We start from the raw sequence: 20,101 nt of genomic DNA, 5'->3' as shown, positions 1-20,101 counted from the left end.
ACTGGAAACAGCCATTCCATTGTTTTTTTCTTCAGGCCATCTACTATACAATTCCTCATAGCATTTGGTGTGCATTACTTTGTTTCGTTTATACTATTGGCTTATGTTACCTGGACTGTGCAATGTTCCCCCTAAAAGCTTTAAAACGTGTTGTCTTTCTTAAATTCTTTCTCTTTTGATATGTAACATATGATTACTCATGGTTTCTTCTTCAAACGTATGTGGCTCCTCTTTTCCTGTGTCGCTGTATTTGTGATGTCTTTCAATTAAAGTTTCAAAAGTGTTGGTTTACTTTGGACAATTATTATTTGCCTTGGCATTCAAAGTTAAGCCATAATTCAAATCGGTGGATATAATCACAACGGCGTAAACGATTTTGCCGTTGTGGCTACGGGTTATGCCTACATGTCCCATCTGTCCATGCGGATTGGACTGGCCTATTAATATCTACGTGTGGTGTTCGCTTTTATTGAAATATATTTTACTATCCAATATTATATCTCCATGCTGGTATGGAAAAAATAAATACAACTTTAAAAATATAATGTATCCTTGTTAAAACTTACACTTGTAAATCCTCTATAGTTAAATATGAATCATTTACATGTTTAGCGGCACCCCTGACCAAGACGTCGGTTGATCCATCGCCGTGCACATGTTGCTGCTTTGCTTTGCTATCAACTGAAATTTTGGTCCTGAGACGCTCGTGCTGGAACAGCCGGGCAGGCACTCGTCCAGAAGCTCACGGAGAGTCACTCAGATCCCGCCACCCTGTCAGACTTCTGGGGAAAACTGTAGAGTTGTCACATTTGTTGTCAGATTTCTTGTTTCAATACAAAGCGTATTTTTTGATACTCCCTATCAGGCCGAGTAAGATCGGATGTGGTAAGTTCTGCACACTTGTGAACGCAAACGTATAGCTGTTGGTAGCTTCAGCTACGTTGCTAAGGTTAGCTCGTCTGCTAACGGGATGGCAGAGAAAATGCTGGGTTGGTTCTGTAGCTCTTCAGCTAAGCTACATGGGCTAATAACTACGCAATCGTGAAGACAACGAGACTTTGTGGTTATTTCATGCCAGCGAGCGTTTCTAACGGCCGGGAATGTGTGTCCTGCATCATGCCTCCTTGACTAAACCCTCCGCTCGGCTGGGAGTAGTGTTTAGTACTGGTTTGCAATGTGGATGTGCACAGTAGAGGAACCTAAGTCCATTCAGTGACAAACAACGCACTTTGGGACTATAGCTTCTTAAAACCAAACGTTGGAGATAAGACCGTAAATAACTTAACTTGCTGACCATATTTAAACTTGGCCATGGTGCACTTTAGCAAGTCCACTGTGACCACAGTCATTGTGGTCCATTTGTGTTAACTGATGGATCTGTTTACTATTGTTGGCCAGTTATTGTATACCAATAATGGCAAACGTATCACTTTCTGGGCATATTTGAAAGTATGCTGTGATTTATGGAGATGTGGATACTGGGTTCCCCTAACATGTGCACAAGAGAACAAGCGGCCCGTTTCCTTGGGCCTTTGTCATTTGCTAGACACCCCCTCCCCCAACACTCCTGCTGCAGGAATGCTCACCCCTAACCTAATATGTCTGGGTCTATAAAGTTAGCATAATCATGGTATGTAACAGTGGCATCTGCTGATCTGTGTATATGGTGCTATCTTGGGCTTTTTTAATGTGTATACATGGATGTGAACGTATTGCACATCTCTGGTCGACATTATGGTGGGATAACAATTAAGCAGGTGCTACACGCATGGTCTGATTCAGCTTCATATATATTAAATGGCAAGTTGGCCCAAGTCTGTAAGACGCCATGTGGCTTTAGTCTGCAAAGGGGTCTGGTTGACAATCTCCCTGACACAAAGATGCTGCGTTTAACCTTTCGTGTTACATAAAACCATCGCCAGTTGCTTTGCAGCGGTGTCTTCAGCATTAGGGTTTAAAAATTGACAGCACTGGTACACATGGATTATAACTTTTTTTTTGTAATGCAGAGCGGTCCATTAGAACTGGTGTTTTTTGTATTACCGTTAGATAATTTCTCTACTTCATTGTTTAGCTATGGTGCCCAGGAAGCTTTGGTGCCACACATCTTCTGCGAGAGGCGGGATATCCACACACTATGACTCACAGGCCAATGAGAAAGGAGCGGGGACAGCAGCTTCCCTTGCTGGTGCACATCTCAGGTTCTGCGTCATAGCCTCCGCCCCTAGACTCCGCCCCTGCTCTCTATCTGCCATTTTGGTTTTGTTCCCTTCTGCAGTCGCAAAGCCAACAACACGATTACACAGGACTCGGCTAGACGACATAGTGACTCGACAAGATAGCGAAGACTATTTGCCCCGTTACGTTTTTTAATCTCCCGAGCTGCCCCATCATCATCCTCTTCATCTGTTGTTGACGCCATAAGCAGAGCGAGGTGGTTTGGTTTGAGAAGGGCCAGGGAAGGATTATTGGTAAGAAACCGATCAATGGAGAGCGGGTGCAATGCTAGTCAATCGTTTGTGAAGATGGCTCGTTCAAATTCATAATTTCGGTTTGATTTGAACCGAACAGACGTACGTCATTATGAATGTTTATATTGGCCAGTAATCGTGTTTTCGTGATAATCATGACGACGGTGTTTTGTATCGCAGCGTGCAGCCGCTAGCTAGCCAGTTAAGTTGTGTTCCGCACTGGATGAGGCCTGGACCCGCTTGGGTAGAAGCTGTCAGGCTGCTGGGTTTCTGCTCCTAAGTTATTAATGCTCCGATCGGGTCCAAAAGTGATCCATTGCTAAATCACTTGTGTTACCGTGGTTAACGACCTGCTACGTCCATGTTGGGATCCGATTCTGAAATGATGGCTGACAGAAGATAGATACTTTATAAAAAAATATATATCAAAATTGGTTAACAGCAGCAAATCAAGTTTGTTGAATGAATTTTATATATTTATTGAATTTCTGCGTTTTCGAGGCCAGTGAAATTTACTTTCGTTTCAATAACGGGATCAAATGTAATCTTTGTTTCGTTTATATCAAGCCTGACCTCTTCCGTTTTAAGTTTCATTTAAGTTACTAGACGGGTTCTTGTGGATCAATCAGCGTTTCAGGGCGGGGAAAACCGCAGAGGATACCAGATTTTATGTTAATTTGACTACTTTTTCTGTAATGAGCGTCATGTCGAATTGTTTGGCCATAAAATAAATGTATATCTTTTTGTTAGTTGTGCTTATAGTTCTGGTGGCTTTGACGGGTAATTGCGTCTACACCTGCCAGTCATTGAAGTGTTGCTGCCTTTACCGCAGTGAAGTTTTAATGATTCAGCTGTTTTGTGGAAACTGGGTAGTCGGTCCTTGTATGTCATAAACAATACCGGTACACAGACAAGCAGCTCTGTCCGATAATGAAAGGACTGATAATGCTGCTATTCATGGCTCTTCCCAGGGCTCAGTTCGTTTTCTACTAGATTTGTGCTTGGCTTAGAGCCATCCCAGCTGCTGCACTGGAAATCCCTTCACCAACATGAAAAGGAAGAAGTAGAATTTAGCTCTTCAGCTTCTTAATGTAATTTATTACTTGGAATTGGAAACAATTATTTCAACATCTCGTCTGATATCACACAATTTGTTGTGTTAAATTATCTCATTGTAAAACTAGCTAATGCATAATAATTAGGTGTCCTTTGTTGCCACCTAGATACATTTATCAGATGTTACCCATCTATTTTGTTTGGGTAAAAGCTTTTGGTACCATTCGTCAACATAGGAACTGTCCAGTGCTGAGGTGCGTCAGTGGATGTTAATTGCAATTAATTTGGAACGGACGCTAACTCTGGCTTGTGCATCACAGATGTCCAGCTCGCCGCTGTCCAAGAAGCGTCGCTTGTCAGGAACGGAGACGAAGACGGAATCCAACTGCTCCTCCTCAAACTCTAAAACGGAACTGTCCCACACACCTGCCAACGTAAGTGTGACACCCGCAAGGATTGCCTCGCAAGCATGGTCAACACACTCTTAAACTGGTACACTTAACTAACAAGCCGCCTCTGTTGTCCATCTGCAGGGAATGGCTAAGAATGGCAATGATGCTGAGATCGATGAAGGGCTGTACTCCAGACAACTGTAAGTCTGTCACTGCAAACCACACCCAACACAAAGGTTATTTGTCTTCCTGGTGAAAAGACTGAGTTGATTGAAATCCTTTGGCCATGTCTCACACTTTGTGTTCCCGTGTAGCTATGTTCTGGGCCATGAAGCCATGAAGCGCATGCAGAACGCCAAGGTGCTCATCTCTGGCATGAGAGGCCTTGGAGTGGAGATTGCCAAGAATGTTATTCTGGGAGGAGTCAAAAGTGTCGCTGTGCACGATCAGGGTTTGGCTGAATGGAGAGACCTCTCCTCACAGGTGTGCATCCATTTTTGTCTTGCAAATCATTTTATCGGCCTGGATTACATTTTAAGTGATAGAAGCTGACCTTACTGGTCGGCAATGACCTACATTTAGTAGCGGGTGGCTTGTCACAGGGCCACATGATGATGAAACCAAGATCTTGAGGGAGAATGCCAAGCTCTCTTTTGACCCCTTTTGAACTAAGAGTTAAGGCTGCTGCATTTTAGCCTAATTAAATTGGTTGGTAATTGGTGTGCAGTGTAGTAGACTGGTTGTGATGGCAATGCAATATTTGTATGATGTCATTCACGTTCTGTATTTCTGGTACGTCTTTGTTTTTGGTATGCGGTAGTTCTACCTGCGGGAGGCGGATCTGGGGAAGAACAGGGCCGAAGTGAGCCAGCCCCGTCTGGCAGAGCTCAACAGCTATGTCCCCGTGGTCGCCTACACAGGAACCCTCACCAATGACTACCTGACTCAATTTGAGGTACTTACTTTTCATATAACTGCAACACTCGGTTTTCCTTTGGTCCCATGATCAAAGGCCCTTCTTTGAATGCAATGTCTCTTTCATCTTAGGTGGTGGTGTTGACCAACTCCCCACTCGAGGAGCAGCTTCAGGTGGGCGAGTACTGTCACAGCAAAGGCGTCAAGTTGGTCATCGCAGACACAAGGGGCTTGTTTGGGTAAGCCTTCTGCGCCTTCCCCCAGTGTCAGCCGACATCCTCTGTTGAAGCATCCGTCTAGCTCTTCCAACCCTGTCTGTAAACCATCTGGTGTGTGTATGTGTGTGCTTTGTCTTGCAGTCAGTTGTTCTGCGACTTTGGGGATGACATGGTGGTGTTCGACATCAACGGAGAGCAGCCTCTGAGCGCCATGATCTCCATGATAACCAAGGTGGGTCCCTCCGCTCGCTCTGCAAGTCTGCAGTGCTCTCATGAGCTTTGGAAGTAGCCGATTGAGACGACTGTGTATCCGTATTCTTTGGCAGGACGCTGCCGCGGTGGTCACCTGCCTTGACGAAGCCCGTCACGGCTTCGAGAGCGGGGACTTCGTCACCTTCACCGAGGTCCTGGGTATGACGGAGCTCAACGCTTGCACGCCCGTTGAAATCAAGGTTCTTGGTACGTGAGTTGTGTTCACTTAGTTCCCGCGTGTGCTGATGTATCATTGGATTCATTCATAATTAAATTGGCCGGCTGTTGTGTTCGACAGGCCCCTACACGTTCAGCATCTGCGACACCACCGGCTTCTCTGAATACGAGAGAGGAGGGATTGTGTCCCAGGTCAAGATGCCAAAGAAGATCTCCTTTGTAAGTGACTCACTTTCTATTTCAAGCTGACATGGCACAATGACATGATGGTGACTTTAAAAAAAACTGAACAAATCCTTGTTCCTTCGCAGAAATCCTTCCCCTCCTCCTTGGCTGAGCCAGAGTTGATGATAACAGACTTTGCCAAGTTTGAACGTCCAGGACAGCTCCATGTCGGCTACCAGGCTATCCATGCTTACCAGAAGAAACACAGCAGCCTGCCCAAGCCTTGGTGCCGGGTGAGCGTCCACTCTGCAGCTTCTGACTCCATGATTGCAATCCATGGTGGCCACTGCAGTGTAGTTTGTACTATTGTAACATGCTGACCTTCTTGTTTGGGTTTCCAGGCTGATGCTGACGAGATCGTAGCTTTGGCTAAGGAGGTGAACTCTTCTCTGACCGGTTCAGCAAAGGTGGAGGAGCTGGATGAACCGCTTATCAAGAAACTGGCATTCGTCGCTGCTGGCGACCTTGCACCCATTAATGCATTCATTGGTGGGCTGGCTGCACAGGAAGTCATGAAGGTAATTCTTCAAACAGAAAAAGGACAGTACACCAGATACGGGCGATGGGAGTGTGTAAAATGCACTTCCCCCTAAAGTTTAAGAGTCAATACTTCAGTCCTCCCTAATCATTCAGGTTGTTTCAGAGTATTGCTGTCTGCATGTCAGGGCATGTCTTGTGGTTGCATTGTCCTTTTAACTGTTCTTAACTTATGTGGTTATGTCCGTTTATTGTTCAGGCGTGCACTGGAAAGTTCATGCCCATTATGCAGTGGCTTTACTTTGACGCACTGGAGTGCCTGGCGGAAGAGGAAGGAGTGTTGCTCTCAGAGGAAGAGTGCGCACCTGTAAGTGCCAATATAAACGTACACTCCCTTAATCTCACCAATAAATCAGTGACTGAAACTTCAGCTCACCCCTCCTTATCTCTTCCTCCCCTCCCCCAGAGGAACAGTCGTTACGACGGGCAGATTGCAGTGTTTGGCACCAAGCTGCAGGACGAGCTTGCCAAGCAGCGCTATTTCCTTGTGAGTCAGCCCGTCGAGAGGTTATCAGAAGTTTGCTTGGATCTTGTTGCTGGGTGTGCTATACTCTGTTCTGGAAGGATCGGATAGAAATAGAAATCCCCAGCTGAATAATCTGGTATTTAAAGATTTGTAAAGAATGGGAAATGCCTGTAACCATTTAAGAACCTCAGAATAAAGTAATGTTGTAAATGTACCCGTTTCATCTGGCAAGCAACCAAGAAGCAATAACCCTAATTTTAAAATGCAATGCTACAAAATAGAACAGCTATAACTATAAGCAATCTATTATAAATTCATTGACACTTAGTTTTCTTCTGTCCGATTCTATTGTCTTAACAAAAATGTTGTTAAAATGTCAATGTTCAACCCAAAATGTGACTGTCAGGTGGGAGCAGGTGCCATTGGCTGTGAGCTGATGAAGAACTTTGCCATGATGGGGTTGGCCAGTAAAGGAGGCGAGGTCATCGTGACCGACATGGACACCATTGAGAAATCCAACCTCAACAGACAGTTCCTCTTCAGGCCTTGTGATGTCACGGTTAGTAGCATCATATTGTAAATGTTGAGCACAGTGCTAAGAGCCTGAGCTCCACTGCTGGGATATTATTCTCTGGGTTGAATTACATTGAACCTCCAGTTTCCTATTTGTATTATTCAAGTGCATCCGAAGCAACTGCATGGCTCAGGAGCCATATGATGTACTAAAACAAATGGCTGGGTGTGGGCTGTTGTAGTCAAGCAGGAGTAGTTCTCCTGATTGATGGACTATCTGTTTGGCTAGCAGGTGCAATGCTGTGAAAGTACGCTCAGGAAATGAGCCGGAAAGCAGTTGTAAAAGCCGCAAGGATCTAGGGCTGTAGCACAAACCTCAAAGCACTGTTTTGATTGTCTTTTCATTTTGTCAAGCTTATTGATGCGGAGGTCGCATTTGCGGCCTGACTCCGCATTAACTCTGAGAAGGGTCATTCCATAAAAAATGTCCTGTAATGGTGTTTTCAGTTAATTTGGCTTTTATTTTAAATTTATGCAGAATATTTATAGATCAAAACATTTTAGATCTTCAAATGACGTATTTTGGGCTGTGCAGAAAATGAAGAGTGAGACTGCGGCGGCAGCGGTGAAGCTCATGAACCCCTCCTTCAACATCACGGGCCACCAGAACCGCGTGGGCCCCGACACAGAGCGGGTCTACGACGACGACTTCTTTGAGAGCCTCCACGGCGTGGCCAATGCACTGGACAACGTTGACGCGCGTAAGGGAGTGCACCTAAATGCTATGCATTCTGTTTTGAAGGGTGACCTGCATGTCACCTGACTTGGGTCGTGCGTCATCAAGACCCTGGGCTTACTCTGATTCATATTCAAGGACTTTATTTACTTTATGTTAAGTATAAAATTGGTTCCCCTTTTTGTAACTTCCCCTTTTGGCTCTCTGTCTGTAGGTATGTATATGGACCGGCGCTGCGTGTACTACCGCAAGCCCCTGCTGGAGTCAGGTACTCTGGGCACCAAGGGCAACGTGCAGGTAGTCATCCCCTTCCTCACAGAATCATACAGCTCCAGCCAGGACCCTCCAGAGAAGTCCATCCCCATCTGCACCCTCAAGAACTTCCCCAACGCCATCGAACACACACTACAGGTCAGTAGGCCAGAGACAGGCGTTGGCAAACAGTACTCGCTTTGAGAAGAGCGCGCACGGAGCAAGTCCTTCAAAGGGGTCGTGTTTTAGCGCTTTCATAAGTTCTCTTTATTTTGGTATCATACGTTCTCTTTATCTGTACCACACATACACCCTGAAGCTGTGTTTGCACTGCTCTCTAACTTGTGTCCTTTCTCCCTGTTTAGTGGGCACGTGATGAGTTTGAGGGACTATTCAAACAACCTTCAGAGAACGCAATGCAGTATCTCACGTGAGTTTTCCCCCCCCCCCATGCTGACTTTGGGTGTTGGGAACTATGACGGGATGGACATTGCACTCCACGGTAGAGTGGTCGCCGAAGCCCAGCAAACCCCCCTTTAACCCGTCATTACTAGACTGGCCACTAGTGGAGAGCTCTCACATAGAGAACTGGTTGCAATGTTTTACTTTGTTGCCAAGCAACACTTGCTGAGCAATAGACCCTAGGTGTGGTTTCCATTTTGCCCAAACATTTGGTCTGAAGAAAGAATGTTCTGTCATCCACTTTGAAATGGCTTTGCAATATAGAAGAGAAGTCTGAATTGATGAGCTTCAACAAGATTGAATCTTGAGTACTTGGGTGTGTGCTTGTTTATATTTGATGTTTGTATTTTACATGAAGTAGATTCTAATCGGATGTCGCTGTACGTTGAAAATGGATGGACAGAGGATTTTTTTTTTTTTTTTTACAGACAGGGCGACGATTAGCAGCAGTTTCCATTATTGAAGGAAATAATTAGAAGCATTGGCAGGAATTCTCAGTGTAGACCAATAGAAGACTTGTCCACCACCCTGTGAGGGCTTCAACAAAAGAGTATTTGGCTGCTGGTCCTGCAACTCTACAAAAATGCAATGGCAAATCCTGCTGAACAGTTGTGTCTGACGCAACACATACTCGCATTTAATAAATGTAATATCGTTTCACACCTGCCCAAAATGTATATGGATGTGAGGTAATTCTTTCCGGTGTCCGTTAAACATAAATAAAAAAGAGGAAATGCTTTAAAATAAACAATATTACCATTCAATGCTGTTTGGAGGAACTCGGCAGCTCTCGCCTCATCTTTTGGTAAGAATCTGACTCGAACCAATGGAGCAGTATTGTCATGTTCTTGCAAAGAACGTGCCTTTTGCGGGGGAAAAAGGCGTAATCGGTTCGGATTCCAGCTAATTCAAAAGATCGTGCGAACAGTAGAAAGTATTAGCCTTGATCTGGGAATTAATTGGGTTTGAAAGTGTAGCATGTATTTTAAAACAATACTATCGTTTTCTCAGAAAATTTTTGTTTTGCAAGCGGATATCACCAAATTAAAATCTCTGCGACCATCTGCTGCTCCGAAGACTTTTTCCATCAAAGTATCAGTCGTCGCCCGGTTGGGACCATGTTTTTTTTTTTTGTCCCGCCGGGCATTTTACTCGCGTTCTATGTGGATCATGACTTGGCCCATGGCTTTACTCTGCATCCATCCACTAACTCAATGTGGGTGATATGCTTCTTCTCCTCACAGAGACCCCAAGTTCATGGAGCGTACGCTGAAGCTTCCAGGAGCTCAGCCCCTGGAGGTGCTGGAGGCGGTCTACAAGACCCTGGTAACGGACTGCCCCCACAGCTGGGTGGAATGTGTGACCTGGGCCCGCAGCCACTGGCAGTGCCAGTACAGTAACAACATCCGCCAGCTGCTGCACAACTTCCCCCCGGAGCAGGTACGCCCAGCGCCCACCCCATCGCTCCACATCAAAGAGGGTCCAAACACGGTTTTAACGGCGCGTGTACGGCGCGGCATCGAAATTGATGCAGAGCTGTCTTTTTGATTTTACAGCTGACCAGCTCTGGCGCCCCCTTCTGGTCCGGCCCTAAAAGGTGTCCCCACGGCTTAGAATTCAGCACTGACAACGTGAGTTTCCTTGACATCTGTGCATGACTTTCAGGACGCATCGTCCCACTTATTCCATTGTCACCTGCTTGGCATTTCTACAGCATTTTCCTTCTTACATTTTTAAACCCTTCCAGGAACTCCACATGGACTACGTCATGGCCGGCGCCAACCTGTACGCCCAGACGTACGGCATGCCCGGGAGCACAGACCGCGCCGCCCTGGCCAAGATCCTGCAGGAGATCAACATCCCTGTCTTCACTCCCCGCTCTGGGGTGAAGATCCACGTGTCAGACACGGAGATGCACAGCGCCCACGGCTCAGTTGGTGAGGCCTTTCTCCAAACAGCACAGACGCATCAGGGCTCTCAGCCCTGTTAAAAGGGGTGTGGGTGGTCTCCAATTGGGTCCACTGGGAGTTATCCGTCCCTACTCTTAATTATTCTGTGTTTGTGTGCACAGATGACTCGAGACTGGAGGAGCTTAAGACGCTGCTCCCCAATTTGGAGTCTACCAACAAGTTCAAGTTGACCGCCATTGAGTTCGAGAAGGTAACGCCATCACCCACTGACTCATTGTACACACGGCTGTGTTATTGTGTTCCAACACCCTGCCCATTTAAAGACTAAATGGTAATTTAATTGTTTTTCTTCTGTGGGCTTCAGGATGACGACTCCAACTTCCACATGGACTTCATTGTGGCCGCGTCTAACCTCAGAGCAGAGAACTACGACATCCCCCCTGCGGACAGACACAAGGTCGGGCCACATGGACTTTGTTAGGCCCTAAACCGGCTGGGACTGTGTGGTCTTAAGATGCAGGTGTTTTAAATACAACTGTACACCTTGGCTACAAAAGGCCTCTTGAATAGAATAGTAGCATCCATAAGTCTAACCCTTTGTCACCGGTACGGATCCTTACTACAGCTGCTAATTCAGGCCCTTTAAAGTGTTGTGCTATAGGTCAGATCAATGGCGGAGTGGTATTCGTAGTGATGAGGCCTTTTTCATTTGAGCTATGGCTGGTGTTGTGCTTATTTGATCAGTCTAGATAATCAATCAGGTGGCTCGGGCGGCGCCACCTGTGGTATAATTAATTTAAACCCGACTTCTCTCTCCTGGGGTGTAACTTAATCAAACACCTGTCCCTCCACTCCAGAGCAAGCTGATCGCTGGTAAGATCATCCCGGCCATCGCCACCACCACGGGCTCCGTGGTGGGCCTGGTGTGTCTGGAGCTCATCAAAATCGTCCAGGGACACACCAAGCTGGAGTCGTTCAAGAACGGCTTCATGAACCTGGCCCTGCCCTTCTTCGCCTTCTCTGAGCCTATCGCTGCCCCCAGTCATAAGGTAGGGTGGTTGCTCTTGTGCTCCGTTGCTTATGGTATGTTAAATAGGCCATCAAACTTGTCTATTGACGAGGCTGACTATTTTCATGACTTAAACGTTGGATTCTTAAATGTTTTTTTATGGGGGAACTTCAGTCTTAAATACATGATGGTATGTTTTGTGTAATTGAAAATCAAAGGAAAGAGCTTTGTAGCATTTGGAAAAATGGGTGGATCGATCTCCTGTGATGAATCAAGCCATGCTAATACTGATGCAGTTGGCAGGCCAGTGTGACTGCCTGCTGTAAGTGAGTTCAACTGAACTTCTCACGCTGATGGTTTCAGTGTGGGCTGAGGAGAAGATTCGTATCTAGGTCTGTCGTTCACCACACAGGATGGACTAATGGAACGCTAACCTCCTTTCTCGCCCCTGCTCTGATGCAGTATTACGAAATCGACTGGACGTTGTGGGATCGCTTCGAGGTGAAGGGAATCCAGCCCAACGGCGAGGAGATGACCCTTCGGCAGTTCATCGACTACTTTAAGGTACTTTCCCCGCGCCTCACCACGTCCCTGTCATGTTTTGTGTTGCGTTGTGTAACCCTTCCTCTTTGTGTGCAGAACGAGCACAAGCTGGAGATCACCATGCTGTCTCAGGGCGTGTCCATGCTGTACTCATTCTTCATGCCCGCTGCCAAACTCCGGGAGCGACTCGAACTACCGTAAGTGTCCCCACTTGGTTTTGACGTGGCAACGTCTGACTCACGAGCACAGTTTAAGAACCGAGAAGCGGAACTCGCCCGGCGGTCACGTTGGCAAAGCGTCTGCTCAATGGACTCGTGGGCATTGTGGACCCTTTTTGTAATTTACTAACTTTGGTTTCCTCAGGATGACGGAGATCGTGACTAAGGTGTCAAAGAAGAAGCTGGGCAAGCACGTGAAGGCCCTGGTGTTCGAGCTGTGTTGCAACGACGAGACGGACGACGACGTTGAAGTGCCCTATGTCAGATACACCATCCGCTGAGACGCATGAACACACACTTGCACACACTTGCACACACTTGCACACACTTACACACACTTACACACACTTACACACACTTACACACACTTACACACACACACACACACACACACACACACACACACACACACACACACACACACACACTGGGGAGAGACGCAGGGTGGAGGGTGGGTACAGCCATGGGTTTTGGTGGAGGGGCGGTCTGAAGTCGTTTCGGCCCCATGGGATCAATCAGTTCTCCTTGAGGCCTGTGGTTGTAGCCCAGGGCCTGTTTGTACATAAGCTCCGCTGAGCTGACCTTTCAAAGGCTGTACCTGTCCGCACGTTGGGGAGACAGTGCACGACTGTGTAGACCGGAGTGTTGTTAGAGGTGGGGAGGAAGCCTGTTTACCGGCCCTCTAGTGAATCTCTACCAGAAACATGTTCCCACCAAGTTTGACAATTATGCGCCTTAGTGTTTGCCTTCCCTTTGTGCCTCACAGCCCGGCTACTGTCTCTCTAACCTCCCTGAGCTTCTCTCTCCCACCTAGGCCTCGGTAACTTCAACAGGGCACCCCCTTTTTATCTCCTCGAACCCTATCTTATCTAGACCTACATTGCGGCTTTTTTCCACAAACACAAGTCATGGACGTTATACCAGTTTCTCATCTCAAATAATGGTAAAAGGCAATTAAGATTTATTTTCAATATTTTTTGTTTTTTATTAACCCAAAATGTGGACCTTCCTTCTAATTGAGATTGCAAATTGGAATTGTTAGTTGATATGCAAATGAGATGTCGCTGACAGTATAATAATCGAGTGGCTGCGCCAGGACAAGGGCCCTAGCAGACCTGAACCTGACCCCCTCCCCCGTCTGTGTCTGTCAGGTCACCTGCGCACCAGCTTGCAGAAAGGCACTTGCACATGACTTGAGTTTCCACTTATCTTTATTTTCCATGTGGTGTTTATTTTTCTATTTTATTTGGAGCAGAATTGTGGTGCACAAACCTAGTAGATCACAAACTGTCTTCTTTCTACTTTGTTAAACTCCAGATGATATTACAGTGTAAGAGCAAGGCAATGAGTTGTATCCTGGAATGGGAGCACTTCATGTGATAGTGAATAAACATGTTAAAGATGTTTCCGTGTTTGTCTTCATTTTGTAGATTTATTTCTAAAATGTATTTCTCACAAAGTGTGGTTTGAATTGTCTGGGTTGTGTGCTATTGAAGTTAAGATGTCACTTGTTCGACCCATTTCACCTCCCGAAAATGTACGCAGACTCTTCAAAACATCTAAGGTTTGAATTCATAATCAAAACTCGCAATCTTTTACATTCTGTTTCCCTGTTCATTTCATCAGTTCTGATCGTAAGGCTTTATTTGAAGGGGGAGGGGTTGGGAGGGTGGCGGGGGCGAAGAATCACTTCCTCTATTTCTCAAGTTTTCGCATTAAGTGCTCTTGTCTGACACAACTTTTGAGCGTTAGTGTTGAGCTCTGTTCTAAAGAGCACCATTAGGTACGGCAAGATGTGAAACACGTAAAGGATGTGGTCAGAGCAGCAGTGAAGGGGAAGCAAGTGCACGGTTGCTGGTAGTCGTGAGCAGGTGAACAACGGAAAAACCTGCTCTGGTCATTGGGGTTACTAATTCTAAACTTTGGCAAATAGGTGTGAGGATGAATTGACCAAAGATTGCTGAAGACAATGGAAATTGAGGATTCGTTGACTTCCCGGTATGTAAAAACTGTTTAGAGTCTTAGGAATTAGTCTGTATTTTAATTCAAAAGCCACTCTTCGTGAGGTTTTAGGCTTTCTGACACGCTGTAATAGGGTTTCAAATGATGCTGATCTAATGCCTAATGTGATGAAATGTAAGTTCGTACTAGTTTTTATTAAACATTTCCATGTTTGCATTTCAACCCAGCAAGATCAACCCCATGTAGACCCAATGGGCTGACGGATGGGACTTGATGTATAAAGTGAGAACTATAATGTAAATTGTTACCTGGTTCTGAATGTGTGCTGTGACTGTGCCTAATATAGGTCCGGTTCAAGAGACAGACAGTGTAACCTCTCGGACCACACCTGTGTAAGTCCACTGCAGTGCATCTGCATATCTTCCCCTTTCTCTTCTGTTGAAGCCTTTATGTTCAGCCTTTTAAAAACCTGTAAACTTCACTTCTAAACTGTAGAAAAAGAGAAAGCAGGAGCCGTTTGTGAATCCTGCTCTCTGCATCACAGAGGTGAGTGATGAGGGATCACTGAGGAGTCTTCCATTCTTTCCTTCTTTCTCTTTAGCAGTTTGTCACTGCTATGCAGTGACAACTATGCATTGCCTTCTTGAAGTGTAACCACAAAAGTGCATGCATGTGTTGGTCTTTGGGAAACTGATCATGCCCTAATGGTGTTCTTTGAAGCAGACGTTTGTGATTCTACACACAAAGCAAGGTTTCCTTATCCTTCCTCTTTGAAGGTTCACACAGGAAGTGAGCGATCTGCGTAATGCAACAACGTTGTCCTCGACACCCTTCTGAACTATTCATTTTCCTCTGCTTTGTCTCCCCGTTCATGTTGCTTCACCTAGTTTCTCTCTTTGGGGCTGCAATAGTTCTTCTTCCTTAAGTGATCATTTAATAAAATGCGCTGAACTTCTGAATCCATTTATTCTGCCATTCGATTAATCAAATCACCTCAACAATGCACAACCAAATTCCTCCAAACCAGATGTTTCCTTCATTTACTCTGGATAAACGTCTTCTTTTTGAAAGAAGATACATTGTTTTCTCTGTGTTTTAGGATGAAGAGGATGAGGAGGATGACCACGAAAAGACCACAGAGCACAAGAAAGACCCAGAGGTGAACTTCTCATTCCTTTTTATAATTTCTATCAATCCAGGAAGATCTGGACAATTGGTTTATCTTTCTGTGTTAAAACGTCACGGAAACATTATCCCCAGGAACCAAGTACAAAGAGGGTTAGACCTGTGGCGAAGTCCAACAGCCTGACAGGCGTCATAACCCCCGCAAAGACCCCAGCCCTGAAGCGTTTTGGACAGTCTATCACGGTAACCTGCACCCACATGAATACATACTGAAGAAAAACCAACGAGCAGCGGTTTCCGTTGTACGTCTACTGACATAACTCCCCGGGACATCCAACAGCGCTCCATCAGCTTCCGAACGGAGGCGCGACCCTTGCCCCCAGCCAACATGCGCTCTCGGCAGAAGCCCCCCTTGTTCACGCGGAAACACAACAGCCAGTGCTGGAGCGACACCGTGGAGAGCCATGACCTCACAGCGAAGGAGATCAAACGGCAAGAGGTACAGCATGAGGCCGGGTGAAATACAACGCATGCTAAATCCACGCGCTGACAGAGGTTTTTGGGAGGGGGTCATCGGGGAACTCCTGACTCCAAAAGTGGGAAATAGTTGGTGAAACCTTGGGTATTGCACAACTTTGGCAGTTGTAAAATGTTGTGTTTGGCTTTAGAGATTTTTACTCTGAATAAATTATCATTTTCTGGGTATATGTGGCAGATGATGTTATAAGTTATATAGATGTTATAGTACACTTTTTAGAATCTGCCTGTTCCCAAGTGCCACTCTGTGTCACTTCGAGGTAAAGAGTGCAATTGTGAAAGAGGATGTGAGTCGGCATGGGACACCATGCTTCCTGTTTGCACCAATCAGCTGTGCATGTGTGTGCGTCTCGGTGTGGGGTGTGTTTGTGTGTGTGTGTGTGTGTGTGTGTGTGTGCATTAACTTGGATGTGCTTAAGTGCATGTGATTGGTTTGTTCTGGGAGAGAGCTGGGAATGTCGACACGCTTTTAACGTCACACTCTCTTTCTGCGTGCAGGTTATCTACGAGCTGACACAAGGTGAAAAACAGCTGATAGAGGACCTCATTCTGGTGAAGAAGGTACAACCCCAGAACAGGCCTTAAGCCAATACAGATTTGAAGTCTCAACTAGAGATGTAGCCATGATTTGAGAAATAGGGCAGGGGGGAGTGGGGTTGTTGGCTCACACACCAACTGCACGTTTCTGAGTACCAGATGGCACACATAGTGGAAACAAAAGAACAAGTCTACACTGAATTAGGCATGCACTCATCTCAAAGGAGTTCTCAAACGCAGATTTCTTTTTATAGTTTGTATTTAATTTTTAGCTCTAAAAGAAATGACAGAGTCGACCTTATAGCTGGCTACGGGCATGGTGACAACTTCAACATCAGCCAACTGAGGTCAACGCTGTCATCATAGATGGGCTATAAAATTGAACCAACACTGTAACAGCAGGCATAGAAAGTGCTTTCCGTGCCACACCTCACCTGTACCTCCTGCTGTCTTGGTGGTGTGTCTGCAAGGTGTACTACGAGCCAATGCTGAAGCTTGAAATCATGACCGAGAGCGAGCTGGGCCATATCTTTGGAACTTTGGATTCACTCATACCACTTCATGAAGGTAAGATGTCTCCTACTGGAAACTCGCCAATGATGAAGATACGTAATGATCAAAGTCAAATTGTAAATTTGCATTATGGCCGTTGTTTATGTTTAAATATTTACGATATTCTTAAGAATTCTTACCATGAGGTACATACACACAGTGATTATAAAAAACTGCAAAGTGCAAAAGCAAGTCTTAGCAGTCAGTATATCCGTGTTACGGCACAGAGTTCGCGTCTACCATCAGAGTGTTCATTGTGGTTACTTGGTGGTTTTGTTTCAGCATATCTGTCCCCCACCATGCTACAATAACTATGTGTATTTGCTGCTGCAGACTTCTTGACTCGCCTAGAGAAGCTGCGAGGATCAGAGAAGACTGTAGGAGAGGTGGCGCCCACTCTGATGAATTGGGTGAGTTATCGCCATGGCAACTATGGACCATCTAAAAAAGGAGAGAGAAAGATAGAGAGGTGAGAGTGGAGAGTTTGTCCTTCAACTTATCGACTTTGTATTTGTGTCTCTCTCTCTCTCTCTCTCCCTCTCCCTCTCCCTCTCTCTCTCTATATATATATATGTCTGTCTGTCTGTCTGTCTGTCTGTCTGTCTGTCTGTCTGTCTGTCTGTCTGTCTGTCTGTCTGTCTGTCTGTCTGTCTGTGTATATTTTCTCTTTCTGAATGGCCCCCTGGAAGTTCCCCTGCCTTGAGGCCTACATTACCTACTGCTGCAATCAAGTCGGGGCCAAGGCCCTGCTGGACCTGAAGAAGCAGGACAAAGCTGTGGAGCGCTTCCTGCTTCTCTGCCAGGAGTCCCCCTTCAGCAGGAAGCTGGACCTGTGGAACTTCCTGGATCTCCCCCGGAGCCGATTGGTCAAATACCCGCTACTGCTCAAAGAGATCCAGAAGTGCACTCCACCGGAGCACCCTGATGAAGACATTCTACCTGACGCTGTGAGTGGTTCTCAGGGGGGATGGATAGTAGTTGCTAGGGTGTGTTGGATTCCCAGTCAAAAACAGTTTTTGTGGTTCAACTCCCATTATCGGCAGTCAACCTGCAGGCTTCAAGAAAAAGCCTCATCCCGATTGATGAAATCGAAAGTAAAACCAACATGGATAAGTCAACTGCTAAATGACTATAAACCATTCCATTGATACATCCACAGATCCCTGGACGTCATTCTTTAAGCCGGCCAAAACACTTAAATCCTGTTTTTTCTCCGGGGGCCGTTCAGTTGGAGCTGATTCTGAGCATCGTGGAAGAGGTGAACAAGAAGACGGGGGAGGCAGAGTGTCAGTTCTACAGACGGGGTCTGGCCTACATGGAGGAGTCCCAGAGAATACCAGAGATACAGCTCTCCCGCTTCCTCTACTGCCAAGGAGAACTCAAGAACAGCAAGGGACAGGTACTGCTGCCCCTGCCCTCTCTTCATTCTTTGTATCAATTATATCCCTCATCCATATTCAAGGAGAACACGCAAATTGTCCACTAATCTTAGTGCAACTAAATAGGGGACTATTTGCGAGGTTGCTTCGGGTTTGATGCCTGAATGTTTAGACATCTCAACCAATATTAAGAACCTAAAACCAGCCTGACATCTCGTTTCCCTCAAGAGCCAGAATGTGTCTTCTGCGGTACCCAAGCCAAATGGTCAGTGTTTTCTTGCTTTCCTTCCTCCTTTTCCTTCCATGTGCCTTCGTCTCCGTCCCGCAATCTGCCCCTTAGCGGCTCCATGTGTTCCTGTTCGAGCTGGCCTTGGTGCTGACCCGGCTTGGGGAGGACCGGGAGGGGGGCCACCTCTACCAGGTGTACCGCCAGCCCTTCCCCAACGCCCTGCTCAACCTGGAGGACATCCCAGACTCAGAAGCCGGCGGGGGGGGCACCTTCCGTACCGCCTTCACCGGAGGCAACGACAAAGGTCAGAGTCGTGGGGGGGGGGCGGGGCAGGGTGGTGGGGCTCTCCTTGAGGTTTGGGTGTTCCACTCAGTCGGTAAGATTTGAGGGGTCGGATCCCACCGTCTCTCACTCTACAGACAGTGGGGTTCTGTACTCTAAGCCACTTTGCTACCTTGAGCAAGTGGCTTCCTTCCTCCTTCATGGCGTTTAGAAAATTGTGAGGACAAATTATTGTGTACAAGGATAATGTAGAAAATGATGTACTTTGGTTTATCATACAAGTAAATACTAACTGTGGAATAATACTATGGTTTAAATGACAAATTGGTATATATTATGTTCTTTTAGCTGTTAAGGGTTAACAGCTAGCTGTTAAGCCTTAAGAGACACACACACAGTTAGCTGTTAAGGCTTAACAGCTAACAGATTTGCCGTATCTGAACAATACATTACCCGTAGGTCACGGTATTGTACACCTAAGGCGACCAAATGCCACCTTCCACTTCCATGTCTGTAACTTTCTCCATCTCTCACACACAGTGAGGAACTGCTTCCGCGTGAGTAGCAGGGGCCGCGCCAAAGCCCAGTCCCACAGCCTGCAGGCCAACGACTCCTTCAACAAGCAGCAGTGGATCACCTGTCTGCGCCAGGCCATCGTCCAATCGCGGGACAGGAGTTCCCTGACCAGTCAGAATCTGCAGAGTCCGCCCCCTGACCCCACCCTCAATAACTTAGCTGATCTCAGCCTCAACCCAGCTATAGAGATGACCCACCACGCCACGCACTGACAGATGCATGTCATATGAAAGTGATGCTGTGTGTCTGAGTGTATGTAATGCATACATGGGTAAGCAGTGAAAGGATATGCAATAATATTTTTAGCAGTGATATTTGTAAAATATTTTTTAAAAAGCGTTCGAGTTACACCCACTATGAGAGACAACCAATGTTTTCCTGGAATGTATTTTATGCTGTGAAACTCATGTTACAAACTTTGCAAAAGGTACTTGTGTACATGTCTTTAAGTTTTGTGTCATATATTTTTTAAATAAACGGATGCTTTAAGAGGCCCTCCTTTGGTTGGTGTACTTTGTTTGGCCTAAGTAGACGTATCGAGATTTACATAGAACAGATTAGTGCAGATTA

The 20,101-nt window shown here is 46.1% G+C and overlaps 2 protein-coding genes and 1 non-coding gene across 5 annotated transcripts; all 3 read left to right on the top strand.

Annotated features, from left to right (window-relative positions):
- Positions 1 to 649: 649 nt before the first annotated feature.
- On the top strand, positions 650 to 13,756 carry uba1 (ubiquitin-like modifier activating enzyme 1). 2 transcript variants are annotated; one of them, XM_030337863.1, is made up of 26 exons: positions 650 to 885; positions 3,848 to 3,961; positions 4,061 to 4,119; positions 4,234 to 4,402; positions 4,740 to 4,874; positions 4,967 to 5,073; positions 5,194 to 5,284; positions 5,379 to 5,511; positions 5,603 to 5,700; positions 5,793 to 5,939; positions 6,048 to 6,224; positions 6,443 to 6,550; positions 6,650 to 6,730; positions 7,116 to 7,268; positions 7,818 to 7,983; positions 8,173 to 8,369; positions 8,576 to 8,640; positions 9,917 to 10,112; positions 10,229 to 10,303; positions 10,420 to 10,609; positions 10,744 to 10,832; positions 10,947 to 11,039; positions 11,440 to 11,631; positions 12,054 to 12,155; positions 12,231 to 12,331; positions 12,498 to 13,756. In XM_030337863.1, exons 2-26 carry the CDS (start codon positions 3,848 to 3,850, stop codon positions 12,631 to 12,633), a joined length of 3,174 nt encoding a protein of 1,057 aa, XP_030193723.1. In that variant the 5' UTR covers positions 650 to 885; the 3' UTR covers positions 12,634 to 13,756. The 2 variants fall into 2 exon arrangements, with proteins under 2 accessions (XP_030193723.1, XP_030193642.1); XM_030337782.1 differs by lacking the exon at positions 650 to 885 and adding an exon at positions 2,255 to 2,471.
- On the top strand, positions 11,850 to 11,969 carry LOC115553804 (small nucleolar RNA U6-53/MBII-28). The gene has a single exon (XR_003978514.1). It is a non-coding gene; the product is annotated as a small nucleolar RNA U6-53/MBII-28 (small nucleolar RNA).
- Positions 13,757 to 14,086: 330 nt separating the features above from the next.
- arhgef3l (Rho guanine nucleotide exchange factor (GEF) 3, like) lies at positions 14,087 to 20,026 on the top strand. Of its 2 annotated transcripts, XM_030337972.1 has the most exons (13): positions 14,087 to 14,350; positions 14,661 to 14,706; positions 14,810 to 14,860; positions 15,414 to 15,473; positions 15,575 to 15,682; positions 15,780 to 15,938; positions 16,475 to 16,537; positions 16,984 to 17,080; positions 17,399 to 17,475; positions 17,755 to 18,012; positions 18,294 to 18,464; positions 18,785 to 18,977; positions 19,496 to 20,026. In XM_030337972.1, exons 1-13 carry the CDS (start codon positions 14,322 to 14,324, stop codon positions 19,741 to 19,743), a joined length of 1,560 nt encoding a protein of 519 aa, XP_030193832.1. In that variant the 5' UTR covers positions 14,087 to 14,321; the 3' UTR covers positions 19,744 to 20,026. The 2 variants fall into 2 exon arrangements, with proteins under 2 accessions (XP_030193832.1, XP_030193918.1); XM_030338058.1 differs by lacking the exon at positions 14,810 to 14,860.
- Positions 20,027 to 20,101: the final 75 nt, after the last annotated feature.

The sequence above is a fragment of the Gadus morhua genome, chromosome 1 (genome assembly GCF_902167405.1).
Source record: "Gadus morhua chromosome 1, gadMor3.0, whole genome shotgun sequence".
Lineage (NCBI taxonomy): Eukaryota > Metazoa > Chordata > Actinopteri > Gadiformes > Gadidae > Gadus > Gadus morhua.
Note: the sequence above shows the minus strand (reverse complement) of the source record. Positions and strands in the feature narration are given on the sequence as shown.

Excerpts from the sequence above, each read along its gene's own strand:
- arhgef3l (XM_030337972.1), top strand. The coding sequence starts at position 14,322 with ATGGAAATTGAGGATTCGTTGACTTCCCG. Across the intron at positions 14,351-14,660 it reads GAGGATTCGTTGACTTCCCG|GTCCGGTTCAAGAGACAGAC; the intron begins GTATGTAAAAAC and ends TGCCTAATATAG. Across the intron at positions 14,707-14,809 it reads ACCTCTCGGACCACACCTGT|AAAAAGAGAAAGCAGGAGCC; the intron begins GTAAGTCCACTG and ends TCTAAACTGTAG.
- uba1 (XM_030337863.1), top strand. The coding sequence starts at position 3,848 with ATGTCCAGCTCGCCGCTGTCCAAGAAGCGTCGCTTGTCAGGAACGGAG. Across the intron at positions 4,875-4,966 it reads ACTACCTGACTCAATTTGAG|GTGGTGGTGTTGACCAACTC; the intron begins GTACTTACTTTT and ends CTTTCATCTTAG. Across the intron at positions 6,731-7,115 it reads CCAAGCAGCGCTATTTCCTT|GTGGGAGCAGGTGCCATTGG; the intron begins GTGAGTCAGCCC and ends TGTGACTGTCAG.